Source organism: Sinocyclocheilus anshuiensis, unplaced genomic scaffold, assembly GCF_001515605.1.
Source record: "Sinocyclocheilus anshuiensis isolate Anshui unplaced genomic scaffold, SAMN03320099.WGS_v1.1 scaffold1500, whole genome shotgun sequence".
Taxonomy (NCBI): domain Eukaryota; kingdom Metazoa; phylum Chordata; class Actinopteri; order Cypriniformes; family Cyprinidae; genus Sinocyclocheilus; species Sinocyclocheilus anshuiensis.
This window is the reverse complement of record NW_015537960.1, coordinates 1,408,507-1,425,008: the sequence shown is the minus strand read 5'-3', so window position 1 is coordinate 1,425,008 and position 16,502 is coordinate 1,408,507. Positions and strand designations below refer to the sequence as shown.

At 36.6% G+C, this 16,502-nt stretch overlaps 2 protein-coding genes across 4 annotated transcripts in view; both read left to right on the top strand.

The window, feature by feature from the left end:
- The first annotated feature begins 3,247 nt into the window (after positions 1-3,247).
- LOC107666794 (uncharacterized) overlaps positions 3,248-16,502 on the top strand; it is a 15,972-nt gene continuing 2,717 nt past the window's right edge. Inside the window, exons 1-5 of one of the 3 annotated variants that reach the window (XR_001631720.1) lie at positions 10,429-10,463; positions 10,572-10,650; positions 10,960-11,241; positions 11,336-11,380; positions 11,915-12,420. Coding sequence is in view for 1 of the 3 variants with exons in the window: in XM_016458238.1 (XP_016313724.1) it covers positions 3,255-3,327; positions 5,585-5,878; positions 5,965-6,015; positions 7,246-7,392 (565 nt within the window). In the remaining 2 variants the exon portion in view is untranslated. Of the gene's footprint in view, positions 3,328-5,584; positions 5,879-5,964; positions 6,016-7,245; positions 7,393-7,512; positions 7,530-10,428; positions 10,464-10,571; positions 10,651-10,959; positions 11,242-11,335; positions 11,381-11,600; positions 11,690-11,914; positions 12,421-16,502 lie in introns of those variants that run through there. The other 2 variants (XM_016458238.1, XR_001631721.1) reach the window with 2 other exon arrangements.
- LOC107666824 (uncharacterized) overlaps positions 13,697-16,502 on the top strand; it is a 16,994-nt gene continuing 14,188 nt past the window's right edge. The window contains exon 1 of the mRNA XM_016458307.1: positions 13,697-13,796. The gene's annotated coding sequence lies outside the window, so the exon portion shown is untranslated. The remainder of the gene's footprint in view (positions 13,797-16,502) is intronic.

The following is a 16,502-nucleotide window of genomic DNA, read 5'->3' as shown; positions in this document are numbered from 1 at the left end:
TATTTAATGGCACTTTGGGTTTGAGAAAAGCGCAATTTAAATAAAATTCATTATTATTATTATTGTTATTGAATTGTCCTAAAATGGGCTTGAATATCTTGACCTATTTTTTCAAGACCATTTATTTATTTTTGATATTGGCATTGTGACATTAGACATTATTGTCATGACAATGAAGCACACATTTTATATCCCATTGCTGTAATGCATGTATGGTCCTGAAAATCTTTAACTAGAATACTTTTTGTGTTGATTTTGGTGTGAAATCATGACCTGTTAGTGTTTTGTGAGTTTTACTCAATTCATCAACCGTCAGTGTTGATTTCACTGCTGAAATCTGCTGTTGTTCCTCTAATATAGTCCACCTTATCGATACAGCGCTGTATATCCAGAGAGCATGATGTTGAATAATCTTGTGCGATTTTAGGTGAATATAAAGTCGGAAAGCCATTCTCTGCTCAGGTGTCATTTGAATATAATGTAACAGTTGCCATGCATTCTTCTACCAGCAGAGCGCTGTCTTCAGCCAAACATACGAAACCAGAGCGAGAGTGGAAAGATCCACTGATGCGTTGCTCGGTTTGTGTTTGTATGCATATTTATGTCATTTTGTTGACTTTTCATGTTTAATGTTGATTTACTGTCGAGTGTGTTGATATACTGCTCTATATAATGCACATACAAACACACACATCACGTCTGACTCTGCTGAGCATCTGTCGTGTCCTGCTATGATGAAATCAATCGACTATGACCAATATGATTATCATATGAAACTATATTTTTAATTAAGCAGCACCTGAATGTACATAAACGGCATGAAATTCTTCTGCTCTCATTTGCATCTTGTGTCTTGTTCTGAGGTGATTTTGTTGTGGATTGAGTGTCGTTTGATGACTCTTGGTGGAGGATTGCTGCTTGTTTAAGCTCGTTATAATGTCAATGAGGACAAAACTGATGTTGTTATCGACTGAAAGTGAAGGAAACACTAAATTGTTTTGTTTACTTTTTATTATTTCTTTCAAGTTCCTTTATTCTTTCACTTTGTTCCTGGTCTTTCATATGTGGTTCGCTTGTATGAAGTTCTGTAAGGACCGTGTTTGTACAGCCTCTCTTTATGATGGCCTAAAATACAGAAATAAATAACAAACTATAATGAAACACACCAAACTTCCCACGTGTACTTGATTGTTTTTCGATTTCAAAATTGATTGTTTGATTATTGATGCACTTTGTGAATTATATTAAAAGACATTTTTGAGAGGTCCGCTTTTAAAGGTTGTAAGGTCCACGTACTTGCACTGTGTGTGTATTGTCTGTCTCAGAAGATCAAAGTGTCTGGAGAGACTCTGAAGTTGTTAACATCCAATGACTGCAAGCATATTTGGAGTACATGGTCAAATCACAACTCATGTGAGAAATTTTCCATCTGCAATAAGGTCTAAGTTGTCACAAATTGCATTCTCATGGCGATTCATTTGAATATGAAAAGGTGTTGAGGAGCCGGGCAAGCTCAGGACTGATGCAATGCACAATCACTGTTTTTAGGTCTCAAAGGTTTGTTTATTTAATATAGTCTGTTTAAAGACTATATGAAGGCCCAGTAGCCATTTGCTTGATATAATGTGTGATATGTTTAATTGTATGTTACTATTTGGCCATAAACATTTCCCAAGCAATAGGGAGAAAAACATGAGTCTTCTGAGTGGGTGTACCCTCAGAATATGCTTTAAATAGTAGGTCTGTTTAGCCCCCTACAGTTACCCATGTAATACTCAAACATTAATCAGCGGTTTTGCTAGAACCCCTTGTCTAGCCCCCGATAGCTAATATAACTCCGTACAACTTAATTAATGCTGAAACAATATGCATGGTTAACGTAACTGAGTACAACTTAAACTAAGGTCAAGCGGTTAGTCAGAAACCCATAATCTCACCTGATGCACCGCATGCTTCATCTAATCTGAGATCTAGTATGCACGTAACCCTGGTCACAGATTTGCGGAAACATACGCCTTCACTTAATCTACTTGAGGAAATAATTTCAGAGTAAGTCAGAATAAGTCAAATGTAACAATTTATTATCAGTCAGGTAAATATGTATTATGCCAATTATCTCCACAGCCAATTCAACGATATCAAATCAATACAAGACATCAAATTCTCAAAGACGAATCTAAGAGTAAGATACATACCTGACTTTTAGTAAAATACATATTATGAAGTGTGTGGACACACTTCATAATACGGGCTTTCTGGCTACAGAATCCGCCCGACCCTTTTGCTGCAATCCTTTAAATACAAAACCAAGATAAAACATCCCCCAAATGGAGGCATGTACTAACAATTGGAATCTGGGTGGCTAGTTTACACCTCAATGGGAATTGGCATGGAATGACCCTCTACAGTAATCAAAGTATCTCTTAACTCTTTTAGTTTACTTTTGTAAGATTACGACCATTGTACCACTCACCCTGAGACTATTCAAATGAAACCAAATATGACTGTAAATCTTATTTGCATTCATATAGAACATTATACTATTTACCATTCTGAGTAAATCAAGTGGAGGGAGGAGATGAAAAGGAACTGATGCATATGTGAGAAAAGCGTTTCCTGCACCGCCACTCTGTGGGGTTTCTCCAAGATGCCCGTGTAAGTTTGTATTGTCTGTTTCTCAGGAGATCAAAGTATCTGAGTTTCGGAACTGATGCATATGTGAGAGACGTTTTCCCGCATTTTCTCTCAGTGAGATGTGGAGACAGATGTCTGTATGTTAATGCACTGTGTGTGTATTGTCTGTCTCAGAAGATCAAAGTGTCTGAGGTTCTGTAATTCTTACAAGGTCATTTTCAGTGTGTTTAGTTAATGCACTGATGCCATTAAAAATAACAAATATCACACGCTTATGCATGCAATAATCATTAACAAACATTTCCATCAGTGTTTGACATTAGTTATAACAGCAACAGCATTCTTTTGTTGCATATCACACCTTTTTTTTTTTCGATCTGAAAATAAACATGGTCAAAAACCACTGTGCCAAGATAGGTAGTTGAGTAATTCTGAAACTTAGTTACGTTCATGTGAAATAAACTCACACAGTGTGAAGACCTACTTGACCGTAAGTGTGCAAAAAGCTCTCTGTAAATCATCTTCTTTAAAGTTGTTATCTAATAATTATGTAATCTCTGGTAGTTCATTATTTGTCCAAATTGCACATTTTTGTAATTTTTTATTGCAGAATCACCACCATGAATGCTGTAAATGTTGTGCAACTGTTCATTCTGGTTTGGACCTTTACTGCTGTCTGTCAAGCTGATGATGGTAAGAAAGTAAACTTGGTGAGAATTTGGCAGAAGGACTCTAAGATAATGTAAAGCATTGCACAACAGTAAGGGAAATTCATTATGGTCAGGGAGTACAGCCATGGCCAAAAGTTTTGAGAATGACACAAATTTTAATTTTCACAAAGTCTGCTGCTTCAGTGTTTTTAGATCTTTTTGTCAGATGTTACTATGGTACACTGAAGTAAAATTACAAGAATTTCTTAAGTGTCAAAGGCTTTTATTGACAATTACAATGAGTTTATGCAAAGACTCCGTATTTGCAGTGTTGACCCTTCTTTTTCAAGACCTCTGCAATACGCCCTGGCATGCTGTCAATCAACTTCTGGGCCACATCCTGACTGATGGCAGCCCATTCTTGCATATTCAATGCTTGGAGTTTGTCAGAATTTGTAGGTTTTTGTTTGTCCACTCACCTCTTGAGGATTGACCACAAGTTCTCAATGGGATTAAGGTCTGGGGAGTTTCCTGGCCATGAACCCAAAATTTAAATGTTTTGTTCCCCGAGCCACTTAATTATCACTTTTGCCTTATGGCAAGGTGCTCCATCATGCTGGAAAAGGCATTGTTCCTTACCAAACTGTTCTTGGATGGCTGGGAGAAGTTGCTCTCGGAGGTTGTTTTTGAACCATTCTTTATTCATGGTTTTGTTCTTAGGCAAAATTGTGATTGAGCCCACTCCCTTGGCTGAGAAGCAACACCCCACATGAATGGTTTCAGGATGCTTTACTGTTGGCATGACACAGGACTGATGGTAGCTCTCAACTTTTCTTCTCCGAACAAGCTAATTTCCGGATGCCCCAAACAATCGGAAAGGGGATTCATCAGAGAAAATGACTTTACCCCAGTCCTCAGCAGTCTATATGGTATAGCTGACCTCATACGTCATGCTCCCGGAGCTGCTTCCGTGTAGGACTGTTGGCGCAAGCTACATTAAGCTTCAGCTCAGCATTTAACACTGTCATTCCCTCCAAGCTGACCACTAAACTTGGAGACCTCAGCATTAACACCTCACTCTGCAACTGGATTATGGAATTTCTGACCAACAGGCCTCAGCATGTTAGGTCAGGCCACATCTGTTCCACCACCATCACACTCAACACCGGCGTACCACAGGGCTGTGTGCTGAGCCCATTCCTCTACTCCCTCTACACCCACGACTGCAGGCCTGTGCATGGATCCAACTCCATCATCAAGTTTGCAGATGACACCACGGTGATTGGCCTCATCAGAGACAATGATGAGACTGCCTACAGGGAGGAGGTACAGCACCTGGCCGCATGGTGCGCTGACAACAACCTGCTCCTTAACACCAGTAAGACAAAGGAGCTTATTGTGGACTTTAGGAAGAAGAAAGGAAACACGCATGACCCCATCCACATTAACGGGACAGTTGTTGAACGTGTCTCCAGCTTCAAGTTCCTGGGAACCCACATCTCGGAGGACCTGTCCTGGACCACAAACACCTCCAGCCTGGTCAAGAAGGCTAACCAGCGCCTCTTCTTCCTTAGGACACTGAAGAAGAACCAGTTGTCTTCAGCCATCCTGGTGAACTTCTACCAGTGTGCGATCGAGAACATCCTTTCCAGTTGTATCACAGTCTGGTATGGGAACTGCTCAGTTGCCGAGTGGTCGTGGGGGGGGGGGGGGGGGTTTCAACTACACTGTGTTCCAAATATTATGCAAGTGACATATCAGTAGGATTTCGGTAAAATAATCATTCAGATTTTAGTTTTTCAAAGAAAGTGTTTGTTTTATTTCTCCTATCTTTTTAGATAACAGGTATCAATCTCAGACAGGTTTCTTAAATAATTTGCCAATCAAGTCTTCTTGGGTAAATGGAAAACCTACCTATAGAGGTTCCAAGTAATTAAGCGAGTCACAGTTCTCATACAGTATGGGGAAGAAGAAAGATCTTTCTGAAGATGAAAAGCATGAAACAGTGCAACATCTTGCAAAAGGAACTTGCATTGAACTGTCAAAAGAGTTTGAATGATTTAGAGCACAGTAGAACTCACTCAGGTAAAGGCTTATTAAAGGGGGGGGGTATATCATGTCTGTTTTGAATAAGCTGTGTTTAATTAGGGACACATCTATGTGCAATGATATTACATGACTGACATGGACACAGACACAACAAATATGTTAGGATAACATTTCTTGAAAGGTTAAAAATGACAGGCATCTTTATTATTGTTGTGTTGCTGTATTATATAATAAATATTGTTATTTATCAGGTTTCGTCAGTGCAAGCTGTGATGATGTGACTGGATCTGTGGAGAAAGAAGTAACTCTCACCTGTAGCATCTCTCAGCAGTACACTGATTGCTGCATTGTGATGTATATGTTTCAATACCCTGGGATAAATGACACCTTAATCTGTGCACAAGAGCTTCCTTACAACCCCTGTGATCAGAGTAACAGCTTCTCATGCCGCTACACTCCAACTACAGCAAGGAAGGAAAATATAGTATTCTTTGTGCAAACAATGTGTGGAATGAAAAGAACAGAATTCACTGTTAACACAACAGGTACTACATACAACACTGTTGTTTATAAATCTTTACATTTATTTAAAATCTTCTAGCAATGGTTTTAAAAGTGGTTTAATTAACAGGGCTCATTAAACCTGAAATTGTCACTGAAGCTCCTGCTCCTGGCAAGAAAGGTATGTATTCTATTATAGGTTTGATTATTTAGTAATAAATTAGAAAAATTTAGTAATAAAGCTTCTGAAAAGCCAAGGTATTGTATATATTCCATTATAATTATTAATTGCTCTTCTAGATAATTTATAGAAAACTACTCTTCAAACTCTTATCAGCATATTCATAGCTTTAAAATCACCTTTATTTTAGTGTTTAAAGTTTGTGGTTTCCAAATACGGACACAGAGTATTTTTAGAGACTGCACAGATATGCATGTGTCAAGAAATCAGTTATTAGATTTTTCAGCATGCTTCTGTGGAGAATCTCAATGTCTGCCATTTTAAATTGTTTAAATTTAATGCACTTTTCCAGAGAAATTCAGCACTTTTCCAGCTCAATTCAGCATAAGATCTAATAGGATTTTACACTCTAAAAATGCTGGGTTAAAAACAACCCAATATAAAATCATCACTGGGTACACTCTTAAAAATGCTGGGTTAAATACAACCCAGTTCTGGGTTAAATAGGGACAAACCCAGCAATTGGGTTGTATTTAACCCAGCATTTTTAAGAGTGTACCCAGTGATGATTTTATCCTGGGGCTGGGAGACACACCAAACCTCCTTGTGATGGCATGAATGGATGTGCGATCCTGGAGGAGCTGTGCAACCTGATTGGGTTGCAGGTACTGCCTCATGCTACAAGTAGTGAGAAGGACCCTTCAAAACTGGAGACAAATCAGTCAGGAAGGATAGGGAGAGAGCAATTGTCTGTGGCCACTTCCTACAAAACCATTCCATTTTGGGGGTTCTCTTGCTGTTGCCTCTCCAGTGCACCTGTTGTAACATTCATTTGCACCAAAGCAGGAGAAACTGATTCACAATCACTTTTTCGTCATGACTGGACAGACTGAAAGTCCTGAAGTTTAATTGACTCGATGTTATACTGTGATGATTAACTGTGGCCTTTTTTTTTTTTTTTTGGAGCAGTGTAGTGAGGTCAAAGTGCCACACAGAGCTGATCTGTTTATATGACTTATTTATTTGTAAAACCAGTGAATTAACTTATTCTGCAAGAAATATTTTGATATTTGATGTTAAATGTTGGAATGAAGAGATTTAGAAAGTGGTAAACATTCATTTTAGTTAGATTTTGGGATTTGTTGTCTGTATTTACTGTATAATTAACTCTTCCCAGCAAGACAATATATGTCACTGTATTATATAATAATAAACATTGTTATTTTTCAGATTTCATTGTAAGCTGTGAGAATGTGACTGGTTCTGTGGGGAAAGAAGTAACTCTCACCTGCAGCATCTCTCTGCAGCGCACTGAATGCTGCGTTACAAAGTATAAGTTTCAATACCCTGAGAGCTTTAATGACTCCGCAGTCTGTCATCAAGTTTTTCCTGTGAACAGAGGAACAGCTTCACATGCCGCTACACTCCAACTACAGCAATGACAGAACAATTCAGATTCTTTGTGCAAACAAACTGTGGAATGAAAAGAACTAATTTCACTGTGAACATAACAGGTACGGTATATGTTGTTTGTAATTCTGTACATTTATGTTTAATCTTTTTACAGTGGTTTAAAATCTGTTAACAGGGCCCATTAAACCTGAAATTGTCACTGAAGCAGAAGAAAGTCTGACTTTTGAGGGATGTCTTCAGTAATGCTTTTGCACTTGCTAAATAATAATATAGCTAAAAAATTAAAATGATTTTTAATGTTAGTATTCTGTAACTGCAGTTGTGTGGTTTTGTACAGTGTTTTATTGTTTTAAAATGAATGAATTGAATAAAAACTTGTGATACTCTGATTTTAAAGAATTTTTTTTTTATCATATTAAGTTATAAAACAGCCGCACAGAGCTGATCTGTATATATGCCTATTTATTTGTAAAACAAGTGAACTTATTCTGCAGGAAACCTGTAGCCATTTGTTGTTAAATGCTGCGAGATTTAGAATGATTTTAAGTGGTAAGCATATTCATGCTTGAGTTGGAGTTACTGTATTTACTGTATAATTTACTCTTCCCAGCAACAACAACAAAAAAAGGTCATGCAGAGCAACAGTCGCTAATTCCTAATTCTAATGAATTAATTCAACTAATTCAAACGCAGAGTATAGACTTGTAGTGTAATTTGATTTGAGCCGTTTTAGGCTATTTTTGTCAACGTGCTGTTGCATTGATCTATAAAATAAATAAATAATACAAATAAAAAAACTATTTATTTAGGTCTATTTTTTTTCTTTTATGTTTTATATAGATTTCTGTAGAGCAGTCTATTTTTATCTGTATGGGCCTAATTACATGCACAAGCCTGTGTAAAGATGCAATTTAAGATTATTTACATGCAAAATGTAATTTTTAACAGTCTTAGGTTAGGGATGTCTTCATTTGAGATTTAGCATTTGGTGTCGAATAGCCTAATGTTTAGTGGATGTGTATTTATTTGCTGCCTCCAGCCATACATATGCCACACGAAATGAGAACAAAACTGGAGATCAGTGCGAATTTAAACTACATATTGACTGCGCGGGGTAAGATGTGTTTGTAGCTACTGGAAGCTCAAATGTGCTTGATGATACTGACATGATTTTCTTTACTATTTGCGTGCCTTCAGTGCCTTATTTGGTCTTTTTACCACCGCTTCCGTGTGTGACGTAAGCGGTGACGTTGACATGATTGGTCACAGGGTTGCCAAGTTCGCGGTTTTAGTGCGGAATTGGGATACTTGGGGTTTAAACTGTTGCAGCGGGTTAATTTTCTCCCCGCGGGTTAATGGTTTGACGGTGCATAAATTGTATTTGACTGAAATGCTTGTATTGAAATATTGTATATTCTACCAATGATAAACCTGCGCGAGATGATACATTTTGTGAAGGAGGAGCCTTTGAGTTGTGTTTATGATCGCTACTATACAGTGGTTTTCAGTTTGCATGACAGTGACTGTAAAATATACATTTTAGGGATGGGAATTGCATATTTTGAGGTTTTATATTTGGGATGTAGTGATTGGCTACTTTTGGTCTATGATTTGCCCATTGGGCCATTTTGGTTACGCAGACCTGGCAACCCAGGAAGAGTGTGTCGACTAGTCCTGCTTGAGCCTTTTCTTTTTCTCTAAAATATTTCAGGTTCAAAGATCAGGACGTCGCGACTTCGGCTGATGGAAATGAGGAATTTAAGAAACTGAGTCTGTGGACATATAACGACATTCGGGTGAGTTCAGCTGATGTAATGTTATATCGCAGTAGTTTTGTTGCCGTGCGCGAGCGAAGCGATGTTGTTTTCTGTGTAGCTCATCGGTCTGTGTCCAAAACTGTAAAAACAACAACACAAGCATATGAAGACGATAAAACATGATTCCCTTAGCCTACAAGTAACCATCTTGATCAGTTTATGCTGTTTAAACCTCAAATAAGAAAGAGAAAACAGCACTAAGTTAAATCTGAGTGACTTTGAAAGTGAAAGTAAGTTAACGTTACAGTTCACAGATGAAGACATACAGAGACAAATATGTAGTGAAAATCATATTCACATCGAGCGCAGTTTTCCCTTTTAAATCGATACTCTGAATGTCTGTGAAGCGAAATTAGAGTATTCTATTAAATTAGAAATTGAGTATTTCTTTACGCTGTCAACCGATTGGCCCTATAGGCCTGATATGTTGGAGACTGTATCTCTAAATGAAGATGTATGATCATTTAATATGCTAGGCTATATGGGAATAACTAGTCTTAAACGGAGTAAATTGTTAGTTTAACCAATTAGAAATGAGCTACAGAGGTGACATCAAAACGGGATATTAAGTGTATTAACATTTGACAAACCTGTTCGAGTGATTAAGATTATACACGCACTGTCTGCCATGTTTTCATAATTGCTGCCCTAGTATGTTTTATGTATGAATGTGCTGTTTTAGAATATTTTTGCCCAGTGTTTTTCCTTTTGAATTAAAAAGTTTGACTGTACTTTCAGTATATTCATAGCTGTATAACTGTCTGTTTTGCAGCTTTATTATCTCAAGCTGTATTCAGTAGCAGGATATGCACCATTTTTAATTTTTCAAGAATGAAAATGATACTGTGGTAGACTTTCCAAAACTAAAAGACAACAATAAAGATATGTCTGAAATAGTAAGAGTAGTATGCTGTTTTGAACTGAACAGGGCAAGTGAGTCTTCACATAATGCAAATCTGTAATATAGAATATGTTAGGCAAGCATGATTTAACAGCCAAAGACATCCATCTGATTTCACTTTCATTATATGTACAAAATAACACTGAGGCGTAATAAATTAGTGGAGTGGTGTGACAACAATGCTCTTGTGGTTGTATTTGGGTCAATATCTATCTATCTATCTATCTATCTATCTATCTATCTATCTATCTATCTGTCTATCCTATTTTATGTTGCAGAGAAGAAAGAAAGTCACACAGGTTTGGAATGACATGAAGGTGAGTAGATGATGGCTGAATTTTCATTTTTGGATGAACTACTAATGTCTCTAGTTATGGTTGGTTAAGCTTCAGTTTAGATCTAAATATTTGCCTTATTTTTTGCAGAAACAGTCATGAATGCTGATAATGTTGTGCTGTGTTCATACTGGTTTGGACTTTCACAGCTGTCAAGCTGATAAATATAGTGAGAAAATACCTTCTTCTCCCATTCTGAATAATTCGCTTTCTCTAAAGATAATTCAACCTGCTGTATTATTGATAACACGGCTGCAGTATGTGACCCAGAGTAATGTGGTAGATGAAGAGTTGCAGACGGGGGAGTGTTTGGAAAACCTGTTTGGAATCAGTCATTATTTTTGAGTCCTTTTTGGTGGCCCTAATGTTGCAGAAGCGACACACTTCAACTTTAAGTTGATTGAATTTCTTAATGTGAAAAATGACAGAAATTAGTTTACTGTTGATGTATTAAACTGATAAATACATTCTTTTTCAGATGTCATTGTAAGCTGTGAGAATGTGACTGTATCTGTGGGGAAAGAAGTAACTCACCTGCAGCATCTCTCTGCTGCTCACTGAATGCTGCATTACACGGTATAAGTTTCAATACCCTGAGAGCATTTATGACGCCGCAGTCTGTCATCAAGTTTTTCCTGTGAACAGAGGAACAGCTTCACATGCCGCTAAACTCCAACTACAGCAATGACAGAACAATTCAGATTCTTTATGCAAACAAAGTGTGGAGCGAAAATAACAGAATTCACTGTGGACATAACAGGTACGGTAAATTATAATGCTGTTTAAAATTCAATAAATGTTTGCTACTGTATTTATTTTCAATCTACTAACAGCGGTTTAAAATTTGTTAACAGAATCCATGAAGCATAAACCTGACACTGAAGCTCCTGGCAAGAAAGGTATTATATTCTATTATAGTTATTGATTATTAAGTACAAATTATTTAGGTTACTTCAAGAACACAGCTGCTATATTGTTGTTATATAGCAATACAACTACTTGCTATTGTTATATAATGTTAATATTGGGATTTTTACCATGTTTAAATATGATTATTGATAATTGTTTACTGTTTTGAATTTCTGTAAAAATGGAAACTGCTCTTCCACTACTTGTCAGAGATATCTTTAATGTCAAGCTCCAGAAATAAATGACTGCAATGAATATTTAAGGATGCTTCAAGTCCAAGAAAGTGTTACTGATTATGGGTGAGTTTCCAAATAGTGACATATCATAGTATGTTTAAATTTTATATTAATAAATTCTACAAATTCTAACAGCAGCAGAAGTATATTGTGAAGTCTGATTGAGAAGTCCAATAGGATAAATATTCTCAGGTTGTTTTATGATTTAAACAATGTCGTAACAGCATTTGAATGCACCTAAAGAGATTATAGACTATTCTTAATTTTACTATTAAACTTATCAATCAGGTATTGTAACTGAGGCCATCGTCATCACTGCAGTAAGCTGTTTCATCATCATCATCGTTACTGCAATCATCTGTGTGAAGAGGTTCATAAGTACCAACCCTTCTGGATTACAGAAGAAATATGAAAGAGGTGTTTCTGAAGAACAAACAGTGATGACAACCAATGTTTAGAAAGAAACACTATGAAAACAGCAAATTGTGTTTAATCTTTCATGTAAACATCATAGACGTGATAATGTCCTGTTTAACTAAATATGCTGAACTGTAAAATTCACATACAGTGTCGGAAACAATGATTGATCAATATATTGGTCAAACTAATGAATCAGCCAATATTTGGCTATGCGGAGAATATATCTGCATCAGATAATAATTCTGCCCTTGTGTTTTCAAAGACTTTAATGTATTTTAAGTAAATATTGTGTAAACTAAGTGTTTTTTTAGCATTTTTGAGCATCATATAGCTGCATTGCATATGCCATTGCATTGACCTATTGTATTTGCATTATCATTTTTTATTTATTAAATTGCTGTTAAATTATGAAAGTGTCATGATACTCTAAAAATGGTCTAAAATCTATTTTTATCATTTTTAATAAACTTGTCATCAGTGAAGAGTAAGAATAAATCTAATTTGTGGTAAATGGTAAAGTCTGTTCTGGTGTAAGATGAATATAATACTGTTGCAATTAATTCATCTACCAGCAGAGAGCATGTCCTGATATGATGAAATCAACTCTCTTTGACCAAAATGAATGTCACATGAAATCATTTTTTAAACAGCACCTGAATGTACATAAACGCATCTTGTGTCTTGTTCTGAGGTGAATATATGCTTCATTTAGTTGTTGATTGAGTGTCATTTAGTGACTCTTGGTGGAGGATTGCTGCTAGTTTATTATTCCCAATGATAACAAAACTAATTTTGTTATAAACTGAAAGTAAAGAAAACACTATTATGTTTTTATTTCTTTGAAGTTTCTTTATTTTTTCACTTTGGTCCTGGTCTTTCATATGTGCTTCACTTGTAAAAGTTTGTGTAGACTTTCTTTTTCTTCTATAATGAAACACTCCAAACTTCCCATGTGAAGTTACTGATTGTGTTTTAGTAGGTAATAAAACAGCAATCATTTTGGAAGAAAGATTTTGCCTAATATAACAAAATTCATCGTGGTTAATTTGGCAATTAGTGATGTAATATTTGATTTGCACATTGTGTGAATTATAGCCTACATTTTTTGAGGGGTCAGCTTTTGTAAAGGAGTTTCTTTAGTTTAGATACCACAGACTAGAGATAGATTATCATCATCATACCTACTCATATATCATGATTTATCAGCCAACTGAGGCTTTTACTCCTGGAATTCCTGTCAACATCTTCTCTCGTGGGTGGATAAGTGTTTATCCAATTAATTTTTATTTATAGGCTATATCACTTCTTACAATACGTGTTGTTCAAAACTAGTTAAAACTAGTAAGAAAATCCCAATGTTTTCAGGTTCTGCAAGAACACCGCCTTCACCTTTTGAATGGAGGTCATGCGTATAATGGAGATGTAGAGCCATCAAGTCCAGTTATTAAAAATTCGAGACATATTAACCCGATTAATACCCAGATTCTAATAATCAAACAAGAAGTGAGCCAGTATATTTTCTATATTTGGTCTGTCATCATCATTAAGGCATGAAGGGGAAATTTGCAGGTTATTGACAGCGCCAACTGCTGGCCAAAAAATGTTATAACAACATAAACAGCTGTTCTCAAGAGTGTTCTCAGTCATGTTGAAAGTGAAAGTTTAGTAGAGGTTCTGTATTTAGGCTCGTGTGAGCAGCAGAGAGTCAGAGTGGAATGAACTCAAGACGGTGAAGACACACGGAGCGCAGGTGAGCAATAACTCGAAATAAGTCCCCTTATATTTACAGTCATGGCCAAAAGTTTTGGCAGTGACATAAATTGTGTGTTTTGCAAAGTTTGATGCTTCAGGATTTTTCCACATGTTTCTATGGTATAGGCCTTCTGAAAAACAATGATAAGCATATCATAAGTTTTAAAGGCTTTTATTGGCAAAAAATATATATAATGAGTTCATATTTACAGGGTTAACCCTTGATAACCTCTGCAATTCGCTCTGGCATGCTGGATATTAGCTTCTGGGCCAAATCCTGACTCCAAAATCCATTCTTGCCTTATTAGTTCTCGGAGTTGATCACAATTTGTGGGCTTCTGCTTGTCCACTCGCCTTTTGAGGACTGACCAGAGGTTCTCTATGGGATTGAGATCCGGGGTGTATTCCAGAAAGCAGGTTATGTGTGACATACCCGGGTATGTTTGAGGATAAGCGAGCGGATAACCTCAGCTTTCGGTTCCAAAATCGGAGGTTACTTTCAGGGTATGTAAGTAACCATAGTAACTTGCTCTGTGAAGATAACCTGCTCCGGTGCAGCTTCTGTTCCAGGGTTTGTTCACTTCAGAGCCATCAGCGCACGTGTGATCTACTGACGAGCCTTCAGTGGGCGTGACAGATAGCGCACAACATTATATAATATTACAATATAGTTATATATATATATATAATATTACTTTATTTATTACTACCGTATTACCTTATTTATTACTTATATTAGCGCTTTGTAATTAACATATCATACAACTATATAGTTGTATATAGTTAACACATTATTCTAATATGGTTATTATATTTATTTTATTGGCATATATAACAGTTATCTGTATAAATTATAAAACACTATTATGACAAGGTAATGTTTAATTTATTATATTATATGAAGAGTTTATTTGCAAAAACAGATAACTCCGTTTTTAAAAATTGTCAGAAATCATGTTTTTTATTATGTTATCATGTTTTTATTGTGTTTTATTCTGTTAGCTGTTTTTAAAGTTATTTTTTTAACCTAGTCAAAATAACCCAACTGCAGTTTGATTGAGATTAACTGGAATGCACAATGAAAAAACATGATTTCTGAGAATTGTTAAAAACGGAGTGATCTGTTTTTGCAAATTAACTCTTCATATAGGCCTATATTTATTAAATTTTACATTATCATCTCACACATGGATTCTATAATGTATTTCTATAATAAAAAATACATATCTGATATGACTTAATATGTAATTATCATCAAACAAACAATATAACTCATATTCTCAAGGATTCAAGATTAAACGGGAAAAAAAGAAAAAATATTGCACAACCATCAATTAGGTGGCGATACGCGAAAAATGTTACTAATAAAATACTCAATGACTTTACAGAAACACACTGTAGTGTCACCAAATTCAGTTTACACATCACTGCTCTCCTGCTGGTTATACCACAACCGTTATTTGTGAAAATAATTGCTTTTTGCATATTTATGATTATTTATAATGAAAAAAAAAAGTAATTACCGTCATTGTTATTGGACAAAATAATCAATACCTTCACTGTAACACACTGTACTTTCTCCAAAATCAGTTCACACATCACTGCTCTCCTGCTGGTTATTCCACAACACTTATTCAAAATAGCTTATTATTTTAGTATTAAATAACACTTATTCATTTTAAATAATTATAGAAAATATGCAAAAGCAATTATTTCAAAAAATAACTTATAGTCACTTGTCTCTCGGACGCCAGCGCATTGAGATCAATGTATTTTGTACAGAGCGGAGGAAAGCTTGTTTTGAGGAGAACTCGCTTGTAGCTCGTTTTCTACATCACTACGCAAGAAAAGAGGCGTCAGTTGTGTAATAAAAACATTTTGCTCGTGAGTTATTGATCCGGAAAATCTGTGAATATTTGCTAACTTTACCGAACTGAGATCCGGGGAGTTGCCAGGCCACGGATCCAAAATTTTAATGTAATGATCTTCGATCCACTTCTTTGTCACTCTTGCTTTGTGACATGGTGCTCCATCATGCTGGAAAATGCACGGATCATAACCAAATTGCTCATGGATAGTTGGAAGAAGTCGCTGTTGCAGGACGTTTGAGAGAGATCAAGCGCAAATCCTGGCAGCGACAGGTCGATACCATTCTTTATTCATGGCAGTGTTTTTGGGCATAATTATCAGACAGCCCACTCCCTCGGCTGAAAAGCAACCCCACACATGGATGGTCTCAAGATGCTTCACTGTTGGCACGTCACAGGACTCATGGTATCATTCACCTTTTCTTCTCCGAACAATCGATTTTCCAGATGTCTCAAACAGTCGGAAGGGAGCTTCATCAGAGAAAAAACTTTGCACCAGTCTTCTGCGGTCCAATCCTTGTACTTCCAGCAGAATTTCAGTCTGTCCTTGACGTTTGTCTTGGAGAGAAGTGGCTTCTTTGCTGCCCTTCTTGACACCAGGCCGTTGTCCAAAAGTCTTGGCCTCACTGTGCGTACAGATGCTCTCACACCAACCTGCTGCCATTCCTGAGCAAGCTCTTCACTGCTGGAGACACGATTCTGTAGCTGACTCCTCAGCAGGAGACGGTCCTGGCGCTTGCTGGACACTCTGGGACATCCTGAAGACTTCTATACTGCAGTCGAACCTCTCTCTTTGAAGTTCTTGATGATCCGGTAAATGGTTCTTTCAGGTGCAA